Source organism: Carassius auratus, chromosome 9, assembly GCF_003368295.1.
Source record: "Carassius auratus strain Wakin chromosome 9, ASM336829v1, whole genome shotgun sequence".
Taxonomy (NCBI): Eukaryota; Metazoa; Chordata; class Actinopteri; order Cypriniformes; family Cyprinidae; genus Carassius; species Carassius auratus.
The window spans coordinates 12,327,411-12,347,366 of NC_039251.1; the positions used below are offsets into that span (position 1 = coordinate 12,327,411).

Genomic DNA, 19,956 nt, shown 5'->3' on the forward strand with positions numbered 1-19,956 from the left:
ATTCAAGCCAGGGTCAGAGGGTGACCGGAATACTCATGGAAAAAATGGTGTTCAAGTTCTTTCCGTGTGTTTCTCACCTCACCTCTCTCCATACACACAAGAAGCATGACCCTACCTTGATCCAAAGGCCCAAAATGCTCTGCTGCTGGGGACGGAGGAGGTGAGGGCGGCAGGTTTGCAGAGTCTTCCACTGCAAACAAACAGAAGAAAAGAAGAAGAGATCAAGACAATGTTCAAGATCAGATCAACACATTTACAGATCAGGCATCCCATTGTGGGTCTGTTATAAAACTAACTGAACTGCCTACAGAGAAGGAATTTTAAGACAAATTTTAACATACAGTAGGAGTTTTGAAGTAAACTTCTAAGAAGATGTTGCATTTGTCCTTTATGTAGAAGATGAAAAACATCTATCCAAGATGGCAGACAAAGCAAGAGAAATACTGATTATAACTAAAATAAAATAAACAATAATATATGTGCTATGCATTCTAATGCTTAATAGAGTATTATATCATAAGCATAGTGACCTACTGAAAAGAAACTCCATTCAAAGTTTGGGGTCAGTCTTTAATATTTTTATTCCGTAAAGATGCATTAAATTGCTCAAAGGTCACAGAAAAAAAAAAAATAATAATAATAATTAAATAATAATTATAATATTGTAAAAGGTTTAAATTGTAAATAAATGCTAAATGTATAATAATATCCACAAAAGTATTAAGCAGCGCACCTGTTTTCAACATTAATAATCATTAGAATGATTTCTGAAGGACCATGTGGCAGTGAGGACTGAAGTAATTGCTGCTGAGAAATGGGGCCAATTTTTAAAAAATTTATTGTACATAAAGTAAGCAAGGTTTTGGAATATGAGTCTACAAATATGAGTTTTGGTCTTTTTTGACCAAAACTATCGTAAAGAACAGACAGGTAATGATGATGAGAAGTAGAGCGAACTAGATCAGGAAATGCAAGCCAGCTCTGATTTCTTAATTTTAAGTATGCTAAATTTCTGTAAATGCCCACGCAAGACAAATGAACCCTGTAAAACACAGTGGGCATGTTTTCACAAGGAAAAATAGATTAACGAAGGGATGAAATTGTATCTTAAAATGCAATTAGCTTGTATTAACTTAAGGGACTCCAAGCAGCAAGCAGTTTAATAACAATAGATTTGAATGTAAAAATCCCCCCACTCACCCAAGAGAAATAAATGGGTTTGCGTGTGCGAGAGAGATATTTCGAAGGATATGCTGAGCAGAGAGAAGTCAGGGCTCAGGATTGGTACGCTGAATACTTTGCAGTGTCTAATCCTTTGAGCTCTTCTGACAGACTGACTCAACATCAAGCATGTTAGTGCAGAAATCATTATCTCATTTTGCTGATTAATTCCAGCACAGCAGGTGGAAACTAAGAGCTATAGATTTTATTTCATTTTTCCTTTTTCGTTGAAGTCTAAGAATGAAGCATCTAAACATTTTGAACTGAATTTGTAATGGGGAAAAAATTATAACCTCCAGTTCATGTTCATGTATGCCATATATGTACTGTTTGTACTAGTTTAGATTTCTAATGACGTGAACAACTATGTATCATCACATACAGCTCTTCAATAAGTAAATTCACTACCTAATGTCACCAGCATACTGCACAGTCCTTATAAAGTCACTGTCAAAACACTGAAACTGACAAAGGATAGCAACACATGCTCACAAAAAAAGTTCTAGACCAAGAAACCTCAGATAAAACCACTGCACAAAAGACATGCAGCACAAACAGAAACCATTAAACAAAAGTGCACTTTTACTATGACCAGGCAGCCGTTAAACACAGAGAGGGCTAAAGATTCACCCTAATGCCCTGTGTTGGCACACACACACACACACACACACACACACACACACACAGATAGCCAGGGGTGAGTGGGTACAGAAATCAAGCAGAGAGGAGCTTGGACAAACCAGCTGTCAGGGCAGATATGCGATTATAAAGGAAACACAAGTGCCCTGCTGATGCTTTCCACAGCTTTGCTCAGTTTTCATACAGAGGAACGGACACATATAACAACAATGTTCACATACCACAGAGATAGAGAAGCAAAAATAAAACTTATTTGTGCACTGTCTCTCCAAGTTGTGTTTGACAAACATGAAAATATGAAAACATTTATAGGAAGAGTTCACCTGAAAATTAAAATTAACTAAAACTCTTGACATACAGTATGCACTAGTTTGAATACTCTAGCAGGCAGTAGGTTTCGTAGTGATGTCTGATTCATGAAGGGTTATTATTTGATGTTCATAACATAAAGCTATTGTATAGTTTTAGAAGACTTGCAATGTAGTGCACAAGACAACTGGACTACTTTTCTTATACGTCTAATTTGTTTTTGGTTTTGTTTTGCATCCTTTCTGAAACTTAAAAGCAACAGTTTCCGGTAACTATCAAAGTACAGCACACTACTGTACAAAGGTTATAGTAAAATACAGTTAAACAGTCATATTATAACATATTACAAATTAAAATAACTACTAATTCTACTTTAATATATTTTAAAATGTAATTTGAAGGCAAAGCTGTATTTTCAGCATCCATTACTTTAGTCTTCAGTGTCAACGTGATCCTTGAAAAGTAATTCTAATATCATTCATGTCTCTATACTTAATCCTTGCTGAATAAAAGCATGAATTTCTTAAAAATTTTACAGGCCCCAAACACTTGAACAGTAGTGAACATACATGCACAAACTGTACATAATTCAGATTTCTCCATTTATGTTCCAAGAAAGAACGAAATATGAATTTGGAGTGAGTATTTTTTATATTATTAATTTGGAATCAGTAAATGGTGCAAATTATAATTTTTAGGTGAATTATTACCTTACGGTGTAAAAGACTCATTACACAAAATTATATAATTATAAACAGCAAATATGTATGACCAGTGTCTTTACACTTTGCTAACAGCCTTCTGGAAGCACCTCTGAGGAGGAATTCAAAAAAAAAACAAATAAATAAATAAAATCCTTACTGTTCCCACTGCCTTCCATTTTTATCTTCTCATCTCTGCAAGTCTCACCAATGCAATAAAGTCCTTTAAGAGCTGGCCTGAGTGTGGCCAACCTCCAGTATCTCAGGAGGCTCTCCTGCAGGCCTACCTGATGGCAGCCTGACGGCAGTGTCCGGATGCAGCTCCTGCTCTCCCTTCAGTACCGCTACCGCTTCAGCTGTAACCTCCTGCACGATCCGCGCTGATACTTGCTCTGTGCGACACATATACATACACACACATCAACACACGCCCACATGAGCAAGTTCACGGGCAAATATTCACACATATTTTCTGAATCAATCCAGACAAGATTTCTTCACTTCTTATGTTAAAATAGACCACTTGTTAAGAAATCAAACAATTCCAGCAGTCAATTCCAGTTAAGGGCTGTAAAGAGCTCCGAGTCAGTAAGAATGAGACTGTATTACATTGTAAGCACAATATAAGACAGCTGTGCACACATGTGGTGCCCACACACTGTCACACACACAATTAAATGACTAGTTCACCCAAAAAAGGAAATTATGTCATTAATTACTCACCCTCATGCCATTCCAAACCTGTGGAACTTTGTTCATCTTTGGAACACTAATTAAGATATTTTTGATTAAATCCGTGGCACCAGGGTGATGCAGAGGAGAAGAATTGTTGAAAAAATTCAAGGGTGCTGGAGGGTTCATGGGAGTGTGCCCAACCAGTCCACATGTGTTTTGTGGATTTGGAGAAGGCATTCGACCGTGTTCCTCGTGGCATCCTGTGGAGGTTGCTCTGGGAGTATGGGGTCGGCGGCCCCCTGCTTAGGGCTATTCAGTCCCTGTACGACCAAGAGCTTGGTTCGCATTGCCGGCAGTAAATCAGACCTGTTGGACTCCAGCAGGGCTGCCCTTTGTCACCGGTTCTGTTCATAATTTTTATGGACAGAATTTCTAGGCACAGCCAATGGCCGGAGAGTGTCCGGTTTGGGGACCATACGATTTCGTCGTTGCTTTTAGCGGATGATGTTGTTGTGTTGGCCTCCTCAGACCAGGACCTTCAGCGTGCACTGGGACAGTTTACTGCTGAGTGTGAAGCGGCTGGGATGAGAATCAGCACCTCCAAGTCCGAGGCCATGGTTCTCTGTCAGAAAAGCGGGGATTGCCCACTTCAGGTTGGTAAAGAGCTCCTGCCTCAAGAGGAGGAGTTCAGGTATCTTGGGGTCTTGTTAACGAGTGAGGGAAGGATGTAGAAGGATGGAAGTGCAGCTTCTGCAGTAATGCGGTCGCTGTACCGGTCTGTCGTGGTGAAGAAGGAGCTGAGCTGTAAGGCAAAGCTCTCGATTTACCAGTCAATCTACGTTCCTACTCTCACCTATGGTCACGAGCTGTGGGTCATGACCGAAAGAACAAGATCCCGGATACAGGCGGCCGAAATGAGCTTTCTCTGTAGGGTGGCTGGGCACTCCCTTAGAGATAGGGTGAGAAGCTCAGTCACTCGGGAGGAGCTCAGAGTAGAGCCGTTGCTCCTCCACATCAAGAGGAGCCAGCTGAGGTGGCTCGGGCATCTATTTCGGATGCCTCCTGGACGCCTTCCCAGGGAGGTGTTCCAAGCACATCCCACCGGGAGGAGGCCCCGGGGAGACCTAGGACACGCTGGAGGGACTATGTCTCCTAGCTGGCCTGGGAACGCCTCAGGGTTCCCACGGAAGAGCTGGAGGAAATGGCTAGAGAGAGGGAAGTCTGGGATTCTCTGCTTAGACTGTTGCCCCCACGACCCGGCCCCAGGATAAGCGGAAGATAATGGATGGATGGATGGATGGGTAAACTATCCCTTTAGGGTCTTTATTAGTCGGCATTAGCCGGTAAGTTTTTCTGCTTGGCCGATGTGTCCCAAGGCAGGACTTTTACAGGGAAAGAAGTCTGTTTAATAATCAGATAGAACGTTTAAACAAAGAAAAGAATGTTTACAGAAAGTATTAAAACTATTTAGTTTATATTAGGCCTATTGGAAATAGAAAGTATAAAAGAAAAAGTATATCGGCTTTATATCGTCTATGGGCCCCCTGCTTTCCAAGATATCGGCATTGGCATTGGTCTTTATTGGTGTTAGTAAAAAAAATCTAATGGTTTGAAAAAGCCAGTGTCACATGATCGTACACATGCTGATTTGGTGCTAAAAAATATCTTAATATCAACACTGAAAATAGGGGGATATGTCTTTTTAGGGCAGATGTCAATAATATCAAATAAACCAATAATCACTATTTTAAAAAAAATTCTGGTGTAAAAATGAAAATGAATGTCAAAATTAAGAATAACAAAGGATATGACGAAAACTCTTTTTTTAAAGCTCTTTAATTTATCTGCAAATCGGTTTTGATAATGAAAGAAACGGTTAACCATAAAAATGCCTAATATCTGCGTTTATAATTAGCTGGGCTGATAATCGGTCTACCCCTAGCTGAAAACAAACATGCTGTTTAATATTTTTGTGACTGTGACTTTTTCAGATTTGTTTGATAAATGGAAAGTTGATTAAACAGCATTCATTTGAGATACAAATCTTTTGTACCATTATACATGTCTTTATTGTCTTCTGATCAATTAAATATAACCCTGTTAATCAATTAATAATTTATTTATTTTAAACATGATCTTACTATCCCCAAATATATCAATGGCAGTGTATGTGAACGAATAAAGAAAAATAATCCTTACAGAGAAAAATTAGCACTTCAGTATAGTACACCTTATACAGTACAGTATAAGGTCTCATTACTGCTGCTTTTATGTCTTACTCATTTTCCTAAGCAGACAGAAAAATGTATAGTGCCATATACTTAAAGCGAAAAATGAAGCAAAAAATGCTCAATGTGACAATCACAGCCAATCAAAAATATGTCTGATGTTTAATATTAAAGAGATTAAAAGAGATTCCTTAAAAGAGATTTCACTGTGGGCAGAGATAACCAGCACAACGATATTAAGTACTAAAAACCAAATGACAGATTAAATATCCTGTTGCTCAATGCTTCCGGCAATCACAGCTTATTAAGACAAGAACTCCATTTTTTTTTTTAAATCACTCCTTATCACTTGTCGTTTCAGTTAGGAAAGAGCGTTAGAAAATGCATACATTATATCAGCAGCTAGACAATCCAAAGACATAACTGCACATTATTAAAGATTGATTCAGTCTACAAATCTATTCTTCTCTATAATTGCTTAAATATAATTTAACAGCAAATAAAACGAACTTCAAATGTGCAATTCAGTTTCATCAATTTCCTTTCAGAGGATATTAATTTGAACCTGTACCTCAGAGGAAAACGCTCTCAAAACAGGAAAAGAGAAAGCTCAAAATGGCAAGAAAATTGGCAGCACTTTGAGAGAGTAAATTGTCATGGTAACAGCAGATTGGGGAGGTATAAGTAGAGACTGCAACTGATTAAGCAGCGGGCAGAATACAGCCCACGGATTGGCTGGCAACACACGTCCAGGGATAGATTCGGCTTTAAAACGGCACTATTAAAAGCTCTTCAAGACACTAACACATTTGCTGCATTCTTACAACACATCAGATAAATTTCAGTGGCATCAACAGTCTGTTTTTAACTGCAAGATGGTTGTAGATAGTGTTGCAATGGCCACCCATAGCTGATGATTGCCAAAGACAGTGCCTACAAACCAAAGCACATTTAGTGCAATGACAAGCTCAGCATAATGTTGTAAACAGCCATGAAATGTTGTTGTGTTTGTAATATTAATCATTCAACATGCAAGCACGAGGTGAGGCATTTTGATTTAACTGAAGTTGATGCTGCGACAATCAGCAAACATGTGCTCAGACACGAGGTCGACACATTAGCACTGATGGAGAAAAACACGGCAGTGATGCTTACGTCAAAGCTTTCTGAAGAGATGCGAAGTGATTAAGGGCCATTTGCTACTCCCACTCTCTCTCCAGTGCAAACAGACTGCATGATGGTAGTCAGCAATGCATCGCTTTTGTTTCTTATGCACTTTTCAGGCACAATTTCCGCCCACCTTGCAGCCATGGCATCCGCCCACCCACTCACAGACACACATACACACACGCACAGAAAGGGAAAAGAGTTTTGCTCAGATCCCATTAGAATAATGTTCACCCACGCAGACTCGAGTTTGTGGTACACCATCAACCCGCGGTCAGACTCCTCTAGAAGAGAGTCAAAGTAAATAATTCACTCAAAAATGACAGTTCTGTCATTATTTAGTCCCACTCATGCCGTTCAAAACCTGTGTGATATTGTGTTTTCTCTTAAAAAGTCTTTGTTGCTGTTTTTTAAAAAGGCAAAAGCAACATTAAAGAACAAGACAAGTAATTTTGACTTCTGAGAAGCAAGTCAATACAACAGTTTTATGTGATGAACAGACTAAAACGTAAGTCATTATTTACTGAATCCCTTTCATAGAGTAGTGGATCACTGAATCATTGTGTTGAACTTCATGAATAAATCATCCAACACTCAATCTTTAATGCAGCTCTCTTCTGTGATTTGCAAGAACAGAAGAATTACAAATTTGATTTGGTTAAATCACATAACTTATAATGCAGAAGTCACTGGACTATTTTTTTATTTACCAATGGTCATTGTAATAATTTTAACTTATCTGAAATTTCATTGCAAAAAAAAAAAAGAGCTTGATTATTCATTAAAAATTAAGAACACTTTAAAATAAGGTTCCATTTGTTAAAATTAGTCAACAACATTAGTCAACACAAACTAATAATAGAAAAAAATACTTCTAAAGCATTTATTAATCTATATATTATTTAAGTCGTTAATATGGATTTAGGGTGGTTTAAAAATTACTTCAGCAATGTTAACAGTCAAGAAGGATTGTAATAGCTTGAGACAATGAGGATACAGCTGAATAAATTATTGTTTTGTCTGCATAAACATCAAACTTTGCTGAAGTTATTTCCTTATTACAATCATTAATAAAAATAGAAAAAAGCAGTGGTGCCAGTAAAAAGCCTTGTGGAACACCCTTCTTTACTGTTAACATTGCTGAAGTATAGTTATCAGAAACAAATTGAGTTATATCCAATAGATCATTTATAAACCACCTTAAGGCCATATTAATTAATATTACGCAGTATTTAAATGTATAATTACACTGTAACAAGGACACCTTCAAATAAATTGTAACCATAAACAGCAACAAATTAATTGTTCAAACTATTCCTTCACTCAAGTGTTTTCATCCACAAATACAGCTGCTAAAATCTAATAAATTGCATAATTTCCTGGAAAAAGATGTTTACTATGTAATGATGAATTTGAAATAACAAATTACATAAGCTGATCTTCACAGCCAATTATTGCACAACTCAACAGGAGGGCAAATAATATGAGCATGACAAGAGACAATCATTCCCTGACTAAACAGATGAAACTGCATGGCCTGTCATCTTTTTCACACTATATGTTTCAGTATACCTCTGTCGTTAACCACCTACTTTATCATTGCACCATGTCTGTAGCTGTGTCACCATACATTCCCTTTCAGAGCAAACCTGACCAGTCTATCAGCATCTTTGTGTCTGACAGATGTGCTGGTCTGTCTACCCAGCACCCCACTCCCCCCCCCCCCCTTGTGCCTGTCCACACCCGTCTGCAAGAGATGTGCTCGGACTGCTGATCAGATGGGTTTGCCTCCAGCGCACAATAGCTCACATCCCTGATACATCAGCACACACAATAAGCAAATACCTAAAAAAGTAGCTCAAACACAGCCACACACTAAAAGATTAAGAATATTGCATGGTGCATATCTGTTATTCACATGGACAGTCATATTTCCCCTTAGACAGGTTGCAGAAATCAAAGTCAAATCTATTTGTAGGCACTTTTAGCAAACATGCAATATAGACACACAAAATCTGTACTAATCCACAAGTGAAGATATGCTAACAACTAGTAATTATCATGCAGCAATGCCATTTAAACCCTGAAAGAACCTCTAACCATAAATCTGTCTGAAAAATCAAAGCTCTTACCAAAAAGTGAGTGCCGGTTATCTGGTTGTCTGGAGGCAAATGCTTCCCTGTGCACTCTTAGTCGTGTCTGCCTGCCAAAAGCAAGCCGGGAAGGAGGAGGGGGACGGCTGGTACTCCATGCCAGGACTCCCCCGCCAAAGAGCAGAGCTGTTGCCACAGCAACACACAGCCTGGGCCCAATCTGAATGGTCTCCCAGCATGCTTCTGCTGTGGGTTTTGCTGCCCTTGGTGTGTGAGTGACACACAGCCGTATTACAGACTCTCTGCATCTGTACTGCTATCTCATGATTTCTCCAAATCAGTGGATCTCATACTGCAGATACTGTACGTAGCTTGTACTGTAGGTCAGGAAAAATTCCGATGCAACACTTCACAATAAGGTTAAATTCATTATTGCATCAGGTATCATGATCTAACAATAGACTATTAATAATCTATTGTAGGTTAATTTTTGATATGCATAAGTACACTACTGTTCATCGTTGATCACTGGTTTTCAGCATGAAATTATAAAAAAGAGTGTACTGTAAAAGTTAATTAAATAAAAAAATATAGTTTTTTGTTTTGTGGTTGGTTTACAAATTAAACCCTAATATTGGTTTTACCAATTCCAAGTGGTCAATGAGTTCAAATAAAATGCAATGAAATAAAATGCAATAAAACTGAATAAATTCAAGTAAAATAGATGATAAAATTAATAACGAACACATAACAATAAATTAATCACTTAAAAAAGCCACAAGATTCGAGATGTAATTCAAGTTTTGTCACAGTTTCATACACAAAATAAAATAAAAATAATGCTGGAAAACATTTTTACGATGCTAACAAGCAGACTTAAATAGGGTCTTTATGTAATTCGCACCATTCTTGTGCACCATTCCAGGCCAGCAAGCTTTTCAGGCCAGCCCCTATAATTCAAGCCAACAGCTGCCTCAGCAAGCAATCTCTCTCCCTCTCTGCTTCTCAAGTGTCCTTTTCTTTATGCAAAGCAATGTCATATGTCGCGCTGTCAGTATTTCAGTCTAGCGCCTCTTGTGTGTCTGAAGGGCTCTTGTGCGTGCTGTCCTTGCCAATGCCCCTTGGCTCAAAAATCTCACCCTCACAGTCACGGAGTCACAGAGGCAGAGAAAATATTCTGAGGGAAGGTCTTTCTCTCCACAGGGGCACATATTCAGACCCACTCTTTAAAATCGAGCAGTTTTGCTCACATCAATAGTGAACTCTGTGCTGAAGTATGAAAACACAACCTGGAATCATTAATTAGACACATAGATGAAAGCAAAAGAAGCAAGTTGTTCTCTTGGCTCACAGTGATTTATGACGGCAGGTTTGTTAATGAGAAATGCGTGAGCGATGTTAACACACAACCCTGGCTGAAGGATCGTTAGCATTAGAGTTGGGAAGTCTATTTCCATCACTCACTGTCAGGGATCGGTGCAGTGATGCTTTTTGCCCGCCTTTACGTTGTGGAGGTGACATGGGAACTGTGATAATTTATACAGAGGACAGAGATTACTGTATAGCACAGGGATTTTATAAACACATTAAACTGCTTAGAAAAACATATGATATGTTGCCTTCTGTACACTTAACTATCTGCAGTGACATATAGTAAGAGTAAACTGTATATGATGGGAGCAGTATCTAGAAAAAAATGGATGTTCAAACTAATTCTTCAGAAAAAGGCTGTGCAAGTTTTGCCAAATCCTCTTACAAGGGTCATAAAATAAGAAATTATATTCTCCTTGATCTTTTATGAAAGCACTTGAATTACTATGAAAACACTGTAACTTTTAGAGCTCAGAAAAGAGCAGTTAGTAAAACTAAGTTATGAAAATGACTCGCTCTGCAACTTTTTGACATCACACAGACAAATGAATCTAAATAGCACAGTCTAAAAACAAGGTACTGCTAATGATTAATTGTTATTATTATATAAAATGAAAAGTGTATATGCAGTTTTAAGTGAAATGTCGTGTGTGGTATGACACGTGGTCAGCAAATGTCAGAGCATTGCTTTCAATAAATGCAGAAGGGCACTTAGAACGATGCATCTGTCTCTTTATATGTCCGTCTAACTCTTCACCCTACTCATCATCTACCAATTTTAACATCAACATTTCTGCTGATGTGTCTGCCCTACCGCTGACTGGACTCCCAGAATCCCTCTGCACAACGCCTCCCATCCTATGCGAATTCAGACATCAGCGCAATCCAAATGACAGAAAAATGTAATTAACACTACAAAGCATATTTAAGCATTAAAACTGCAATAATTTCATTAGAATTAAGAGTTGTCAGTAGCCTACTGTAGTATTAAAAAAATCACTTGATTTTCTTATGTGCTTTTGGGGTAAAATATGTGTGATTAATTATACTGGCTAAAGCAAATTCATCTTAATATTCGTAACATAATAATCTTATGCACTACGATTCAACAGTTTATAGTTGGCAAGGTTTTTCAATGTTACTGAAAGAAAGCTGTTATGCTCACCAAGGCTAGATTCATTTAATCAAAATATAAAAAGTAATACTGTGAAATAGTATTACAATTAAAAATCACAGTTTTCTGTTTTAAGATATAATGTATTCCTATAATGACAAAGCTGAATTTTCAGCAGCCATGACTTCAGTCTTCAGTGTCACATGATCCTTTAGAAATAATTCTAAAATGCTCAAGAAACATTTCCTACTATCAATGTTGAAAATAGTTGTGCTGCTTACTATGTACGTTTTTTCAGCATTCTTTTAGTAATAGAAAGTTCAAAAGAACGTGATTTATTTGAAATAGAAATCTTTTGTAAATGTACAAATATCTTTGATTAATTTAATATATACTTGTTGAATAAAAGTATTAATTTCTTTAGGAAATAAAAAACGTTTTTAGCAATAGTGCATTTTTGGAAAACTGATTTTGGGGGGAAACATTTGTAAGATTCCTTGTTAACTGCCTGTAATGGCACATGTTCTTGTGCCTGTGTGTACATGTACACCCTTACAGATGTACAGGAACGGCGGTATTGTGTGTGTGTGTGTGTGTGTGTGTAATGGGCATTCATGATCCATCATTAGAGGGGTAATTAACAGCAGCACTCCCTCCCTCCTCGCAGGTCCACAGCAGCAGCTCTCACTATCAGAGGGTTGCCATGGCAGCTGCTCCCCTGCAATTTACTCTGTCAGACCTTTGTTCAGCATCCCTGCAATCTTTCCTTTTACATTTTTTCTGCTGACATGAGAGAAGCGCCACCTCATTTTCTTCCTCGTACACCCCTGAGGCCTCACAAATAACCAGACAGAAAAGCTCTGGCCTAACTTACTTCCTCATGCCAGAGTCGTCTATACTCTCTGGTCTCCAAAAAACAAGACTAAACTGCTTTGGAGATATAAGTTCAAGTGTATGATTCCATGACATTTAAAATTGCAACACACTGTTATTAACCCTAGTCTATCATTGCAATGGGAAAAACCAGACAAAATTTTTCACTCTTGGCTAATTTTGTCTTTCCTTTCACTTTATATTAATAGCTGTCATGCACGATGGAACGCAGGGTGCTTGTATTATTTTTTATGAAATAAGATAAACCACCGGTGGATAATATGTAATTTGGTTGCTCTGCAGTATCTTTTATAACTATTATATCTATTACAACATTCCAGTCATGTTGAGTCTCCAGCAAGTTTGCAACCATATTACATGCTATCTTTTGCTAAATAAATTAAAATTAAGATAATGGGATACAATTGTTTTTTGCTTTTGACCTCTTGACCTCTAGTTTCAGCCTCAGACAGCACAGCCAGTGGACACACTATCTGTCTGATCTGTGCATATTGTACAAAAAAATGTCAACTGCCGGCTGTAATCAAGTTTCAATCTGATTATCCACTCAAAATGAAGATTATTTTTTTCTCCATGCTGGTCTATTTTTGTAGTTTAATTTAAGTAACACTTTCACTAATATATAATATGTATATATACACTAACAGTCTTGCAGGATCTTCCTGTCTAAGTGGGCAATTCTTGGCCAGAAATAACAGCAGTTAGAACCAGACGCTATGCTGCAAGGCAAACGTCTGCCTAGACGAGACTATTTGACCTCTATCATATGACAACTTGGAAAGGAAATCCTTAACAACGTTCAATTCAATTGCTGTGTAAAAAATCTTAAGTCAAAAGCTAATCATCTAGTACTGATTGAAGTCATTGGTCATGGGGTTTTCTGTGAATAAGCTCATGTGAAAGGCATTTTCTGCTTCTCACCGGCAGTCACAGCGTGTCCAGAGGTGAGGTCTCCGTTGAAGCCGTTCTCTTTGGTGTAGGGGGCGGCAGAACCAGCGTGGGCACCGCCAGGCTGGCAAGTCCTGTAGGTAGAAGAGAAGCCGTTCTCTCCATGCCCACCTGGGGAGGATGAGCCCTGGGCTCCCGGAGATGACCACTGGGGGCCGCTGTCCTCGGGCTGCCGACCATCTGCCATCTGAACCAGAGGGAAGGGGTCACTCCTTAGTCCTGAATGATCAGAAGAACGCTTAATGTTAACACGCTGACTCAACAGAATGAACACTGGATAAAGTCAAACAACATGCATCATCTACTCATGTAAAAGTGTCAGAGAATGAAGGTATGTTCAGAAAATATAAGACCTATATTAACTAAATACTACACCATACATTTTGTATATATCAGAAGGCAGTGTATAATATATATATTAAATTTAAAGATATTATAGTATATTATGACCTGAACACATCACGTTAAATTCAGAGAATTTGTTATTTAACATATTACATATAGTAAGATTTAGAGATTTATTTTGAGAAATTAATACTTTAAGTCAACAAAGAAAGAATTAAACTGATCAAAATTGACAGTAGCCTATATATATAAAAACATTTGTAATGTTACAAAAGGTTTTGGTTTAAAAACAAACAACTTTGATAATAAAAAGAAATGTTTCTTGGTCACCAAATCAGCAAATTAGAATTATTTCTGAAAGATCATGTGACTGAAGAAATGGCTGCTGAAAATTCAGCTTTGCCATCACAGGAATAAATTACATTTTAAAATATGTTAAAATAGAAAAAAGCTATTTTAATCTGTAATGTTATTTCACAATGTGACAGTTTTTACAGTCTTTTGATTATAAAAATTTAGCTTTAATTACCATACCTTACCAACCCCAAACCTTTGAACAGTATATGTAATTATAAACACTTTAATAATGTAATATTGTAATTCTGTGTTATATGTTATATACATACAGTATTATTGTGTATAAGCAATGTTATAAAAATATACACCAAAAAATTGTGCAAATAAAAATGCGCAAAATTTAGCCATCCTTTCAAATACTGAGTAAATTTATAAGATGATAAAAGATGCTGTTATTCGTTTTCCTTATAACCAGGAATGCTATTTTTCAATTTTTCCATTCCAGCACATTATATGGTATAATCCCTAAACAACACATAAAAACTAAAACTGGTTATCAACTTTACACGTCAGTCCCATCCTTCCTACACAGGTGATATGTAAGCTGCAAACAGGACCAGACAACATTGGTAGGTGCCATATATGATTTGAACTACACTGAAAAAACACACTCTGACAGCAGATTCTTTGAAAAAGGACAGCAGCGTGTCAGTGTGAAGTGCACTCTCTTCACATCTTCCTCACCTGTCACAACATATATGAAAAATGAGGGTGAAGGACGGAAGAGCAGCCTGTATTTTGATGATACACTTGACAGAACATGCGTTTCCACTGAATTTGGTGGGTTATAGCAAATGTCACCGTCTCCTGTCTGTTATGCAAGGTACATGGCCATACAATGTATCCACAAAGGGCATATTACCTCCATAAATAAGAAATAAAGAAAGAGAAAGGGAGGGTGAGATGGGCTTGCAGTGTGCCAGCAATTAAAGCAGAATTTTTAAAGTGCAGCAGTAGCTTGTAAATCTTCATTTGTAGTGTCCGAACTCTGCCCTCTACCTCTCGCCCACTCTCTCTCTCTCTCTCTCTCTCTCTCAGTGAAGTGGATTTTCAGATGACTTTGGGCCACCAGAGATGTTCATGATATCTTAATTGCTCAGTGGGGTTGTTGAGTGTGTGCTGGTGGAGGGGAGTCTGTCTGTGCTGCTAATGGAGGCTTTGATCAGCCACGACTCACTCCTTCTCTCTGACTGACAGTAACTCCTCGAGGGAGGACGCCTTCCTTTCCTCTCGCTCCCTTTCAATCTCAATCCCTCACTCTGAGTTACTAAGGATCTTTCTCGAGGCTTTTAGGATTATTGCAACTGGTTGATTATAGGAAAAGTTTCTGCCTGATTGCACAGAGTAACTCCTAAGCAAACCCCTATGATTCCTGGTGGAAGGAAAGGGCTACGTAATCCAAAATTAGGTATTATGTTACTTTCATTTACTGATGTTGCTAAGGCAAGCATCACTTTGCTCATATATGGGGTTACATGGGGATTTGGACAAATCACCAAATCCTAAATATTGCATTTCAGCATGTAAAATACATAAAATCATGTGGTTTGATGAGAAGGGGTGTGATATTACTAAGCGGACCACAGGTTGGGCAAAAATCCACAGACTTACATTTAAGCCATATTAAGTGACAACAATTTGACTTAAAAATAGTAAATAAACATAAAAATATCCTAATTCTGATTCTTACGGGGGTTTTATTTTTGTTAGAATGGGACTTCTTATGTGTTGCATTCAATGCAGAAGCATTTATAGCACCTTCAAGTTATATAGATGTTCTGAATGTACAGAAATGTTGCAGATTAGTGACATTAATTCTCAGATGTAAGATATTTATCTTAATTTAACTTGTAAAGTCAGCTGCAATTGCCAAGGGCAATGCCAAAGACTCGAGTGACTCATCCATATCATAACTGTCATATATGCAAAATTTCTAATCGTCTCACAGCAAACTTATCTGCTGAGTGCCCGATACACTGAGATTACAGTATGATATCTTGCTGGGTATCCGTGGTGTCGCAGTCATGACAGAACCCCGCTGAGATCTTGATTAACTGGGGAATCGTGGGAAAGCATAAAACCTAGCACTAAAAATTCAATCTAATGCAGAACTCCCACTGGCACTCAACGCCAAAAGTGTTTCAAATATGTGAAGTTAAAAACTATTCCACAAAGTTTTTAAAAAAATATGAAAATAAAATCCCAAATGTTTAAAAACACGGCTCAAACTGTAAAATATGGCACCAACCAAAAAGAAAAAGAAAAGAAAAATTGAAGGGTGGACTCTTGACTTGGGTTAATAAATTGATTAGCAACCACATAGCAACATGCAATCAACCACAACATGCTAGCATTAAGGACATTACTTTTTAAACAGGCAAGTTTCAATAGGAAAATAAATAAATAAATAAATAAATAGTACTTTAAATTAAAGCTATTTAATTAGCATTAGTAAATTATTATTTATACAATAGTTATTTATACAAGATGAAATGTTAAACTGCATTAGTACTTTTAGAAATTAGTGAATGCTATCAAAGTATTTGTTTTCATTGTTTTTTTTTTCATGATTAACCTTACTGTAAAGCATTACCAAAATTATTTATTGAATGAAATGAATGAATGAATGAATGAGTGAATACCTGTAATATTGAAATCTATTATTTGTCTTCACTCCCATTGGTAGTACCAAATCATATGCATAAAATCTAAATTTCTCAATTTTCTTCCATCACTGGACACACCCACATCATATCACCAATGGCCACTGCTGGCCATGTCATCTCATATCACAAAAACACACTAAAAATAAATGACTTTGTCACTGCAAATCACTGTATCTGTGAAAGTGTCTCCAAAAGTGACAGAGAGAGACAAGGACATGCACAGCAACTGAAGACCTCTGCTTTAGAGACTTGGTTATTTACTGCAGACTGACAAGGACTCTGTTTTTACTGGGCAATGTCACATTCAGAGAAAGCGTAAACGGGTTACCTCAATGTCACTCTCTCTTTCTCTCTCACCTCGCAGTCTGTACATGATCATGGTCACTTTTAGACCAGCATCAATCATTTAGGCCCACTCACAAATACTCTTTTTTTGTCAATCTCACTGCAACAAGGCATAAACTAAGCACATTACAGTACCAGCATCAGTGAAATTTCTATCTGAAAAACAGCACACTCTGGTGGACAGAAATGGCAGTAACACTCATTAGGAGGCGTTTGAATAGAGACACTGGAGCGACAGCAGGTGTGATACACTGGGCACGGAAACCAAGTCTGCGTGCCAGGCTTCTGATGATTTTGATCTTGAGAACGTATGCTGGGCACTGTGAAAGTACCAGGCATTAGGCCATCCAACAAATCCGACCTACCAGCAAAGATGCAGAAGACAGGTCCAGAGTATTGCTCCCCAAACAACTGTGATGACTTACTAGAGCCAAAGACTAGGAGCGAATGGAGCACTTGTAAAAAATGAATGGGAGAAACCTTTCAACTCAGAAAAACATTTATATCTATGCATTTAGCAGACTTGTTTTATCCAAAGCAACTTCCAATAGATGAGCATAAGCAATCTGTCACAGAGCCAACAATATTCACATTATATAGTGTCAGTTCTATTATAAAGTTAGATTAGGAAACAAAATAGAGCAGAGTAAAAAAAAAAAAATTAGGAAACAATGCACAGCCTTTTAGCCCAAGCACCAATCATATTATAGTTAAAGACATTTTCTTGTGGCTCTAGTAACATTTTTGTATGACAAAATCCAGAAACAAGATAGCATTTTAGCACTTCCTGTTCTATCATCATGAAGTCAACAAGTTTTTTTTTTTTATAGAATTTTGCTTAAGTGCTAAAAGGTTTGTGGTTAAAATAAGCACAAAGTAGTCTCACATTTTATTCCACTTGTGTTCATTTGTGAAGACTGTCATGATGAACAAACAAGCTCACTTTATGAAAAATTCTGTTGGGTTTTTGTCGAGGGGACCAGGGACCATGACTTCTTCTGAGTTGGCTTACAAAAATACATCATCACTGCAGAATTCTATTGGTAGGACTGACCAGAAATGATTTCAGCTTTAGAAGCAAAATACATAATATTTTAGTCCGATTTTATTACCAATTTGATGTTTAGCCAACAGTTTTGGAGAGATTTCAGCCTTTCCCCATACAAACAGATAGGAGCTATACTTCTATAACCAATACCTAGACAAAAAGAAGCTGCCCAGGGCGTTTCCAAGATGCACACGATAGAACTGATTTACATTAAGTGATTTTGCCAAAGCTAACAAAAATTTACATAACTCAGACAACTGAGCTGCATCTGATTCCACAATTTAGATCAAACTAAAGCCATGTGTCATAAGTTTTTTTCTCCACAAATCCATTATAAATCCACAAAAACTGAGCTGGAATAGTGGAAACAGCATCGCAAGCATCTGTTTATGACTCTCCGCGTATTTGAATTTACTCTCAGCTGTCGCAGCACTGCAGGGCCACTTCCTGTACAAGCAAAGAGAGATGGATGGATTGCTGATGAAGTGGACGTCATTGAAAAGACAGCCACATCACTTTCTAATGCGTGGAAGTGGACTTCTGCAGAAACTGGGTTGTGAGTTTTATGGTGCATTCTGGGAAATACGCACCACAGGAAGCCAACCTGTCTGCTGTACCCCAGAACAGAGATCAAGTCAAGAACAGGACAAGCTGTTACACTGTCCTCCGACAACCCCCAAACTAAGTGTTACTTCTAAACTTAGAACAAAAACATGAGAATATCAAAAACCTGCACTTAGCTTTTCAGTATGAATTCAGACTAACTTTTTAAATGTTGCGCCAATCTACAAATGCTTTTTTAGCAACCGCGTACAAATTAAATCAACTACTTTCCCAAATACCTCATGGGGTAAATTTTGACTCTTGAGCAAACTTAAAAAAAAACATTCATACATTTGAATCTAAATTATTCATATAATTCACTGATCCAGTGTCACAGTAAATAAAGAGAAGCCCAACGTGTAGTTTATAATCCGCCTGTAACTGATGCCATGCCAAAATTGAACCCCATGCCCCCCATGCAGACCCAGCTGTGATTGGTGGATGAAATGTGGCACTTAGCATGCTCTAATTGGCTGACAGAGGATGGCAGTCAGACGAGGCATTTCTTTCAACCCAGATGGAAGTGACAGCTCTGACCTTCTTTTTTTCCCAGAAAAAGAAGCAGGAAAAAAATCTCCAACTGTCCTTGGGTGAACCAGAGCCAGTTGGCAGACATCTAGGCCCCTGGCACTCATACGTCCCTGAGCAGACAGTGTGATATGTGCACCCTATCCAAACCCTGCAACCTTTAGGGTGTCTGTGAAGCTGTGAAGTCAAAGCCCCAAACTGTTTTGGTAGGGATTTTGTTCATGCTGTCAAAACTCCCTACTGGGGATGGCATTAAATTGTCCCAGAAGAAGATGAACATTTGCATTGACATTCAAAGACTTTAACTATTCTATTCCAAAAGTTCAAAATAACTCGTGATAGATCCTAAATTTGAATAGGCGCACCGCCGAAGCTGGGATTAATCCTTGGAATGTGGCACATACTGACAGTAAACACTATTTGAATAAATGAAAAAAGAAACTGCATCTGGATGAACATTAAATCCGAACCCACACGACAGTAGAAATCCTCACTTAAACCCTTGTTTAAACCCTTTTATACAAAATTTCAAAGCTATTCAAGTGCATGACAAATATGCAAAGAAAAATATGCAGTAGAATTCATATGGAAATGCATAGAGAGTGTATTCACTAATTCTGACATTGCTAAAAATAAAGGTTCTTTAATGGTGTTGGTGGTTCCATGAAGAATTTTAACATCAATGGAATCTTTCCATTGCATAA

At 37.7% G+C, this 19,956-nt stretch overlaps 1 protein-coding gene across 11 annotated transcripts in view; it reads right to left on the reverse strand.

Moving 5' to 3' along the window:
- Window positions 1–19,956, reverse strand: part of LOC113108378 (microtubule-associated protein 2-like) — a 93,854-nt gene that overhangs the window by 22,597 nt on the left and 51,301 nt on the right. For 7 of the 11 annotated variants that reach the window (XM_026271470.1, XM_026271466.1, XM_026271465.1 and 4 more), the window contains exons 4-6: window positions 13,334–13,579; window positions 3,158–3,262; window positions 116–190 (exon numbers count right to left, since the gene is read on the reverse strand). In XM_026271470.1, the coding sequence (XP_026127255.1) occupies window positions 116–190; window positions 3,158–3,262; window positions 13,334–13,547 (394 nt within the window). In that variant the 5' untranslated portion in view covers window positions 13,548–13,579. The other 4 variants (XM_026271469.1, XM_026271463.1, XM_026271468.1 and 1 more) reach the window with 3 other exon arrangements.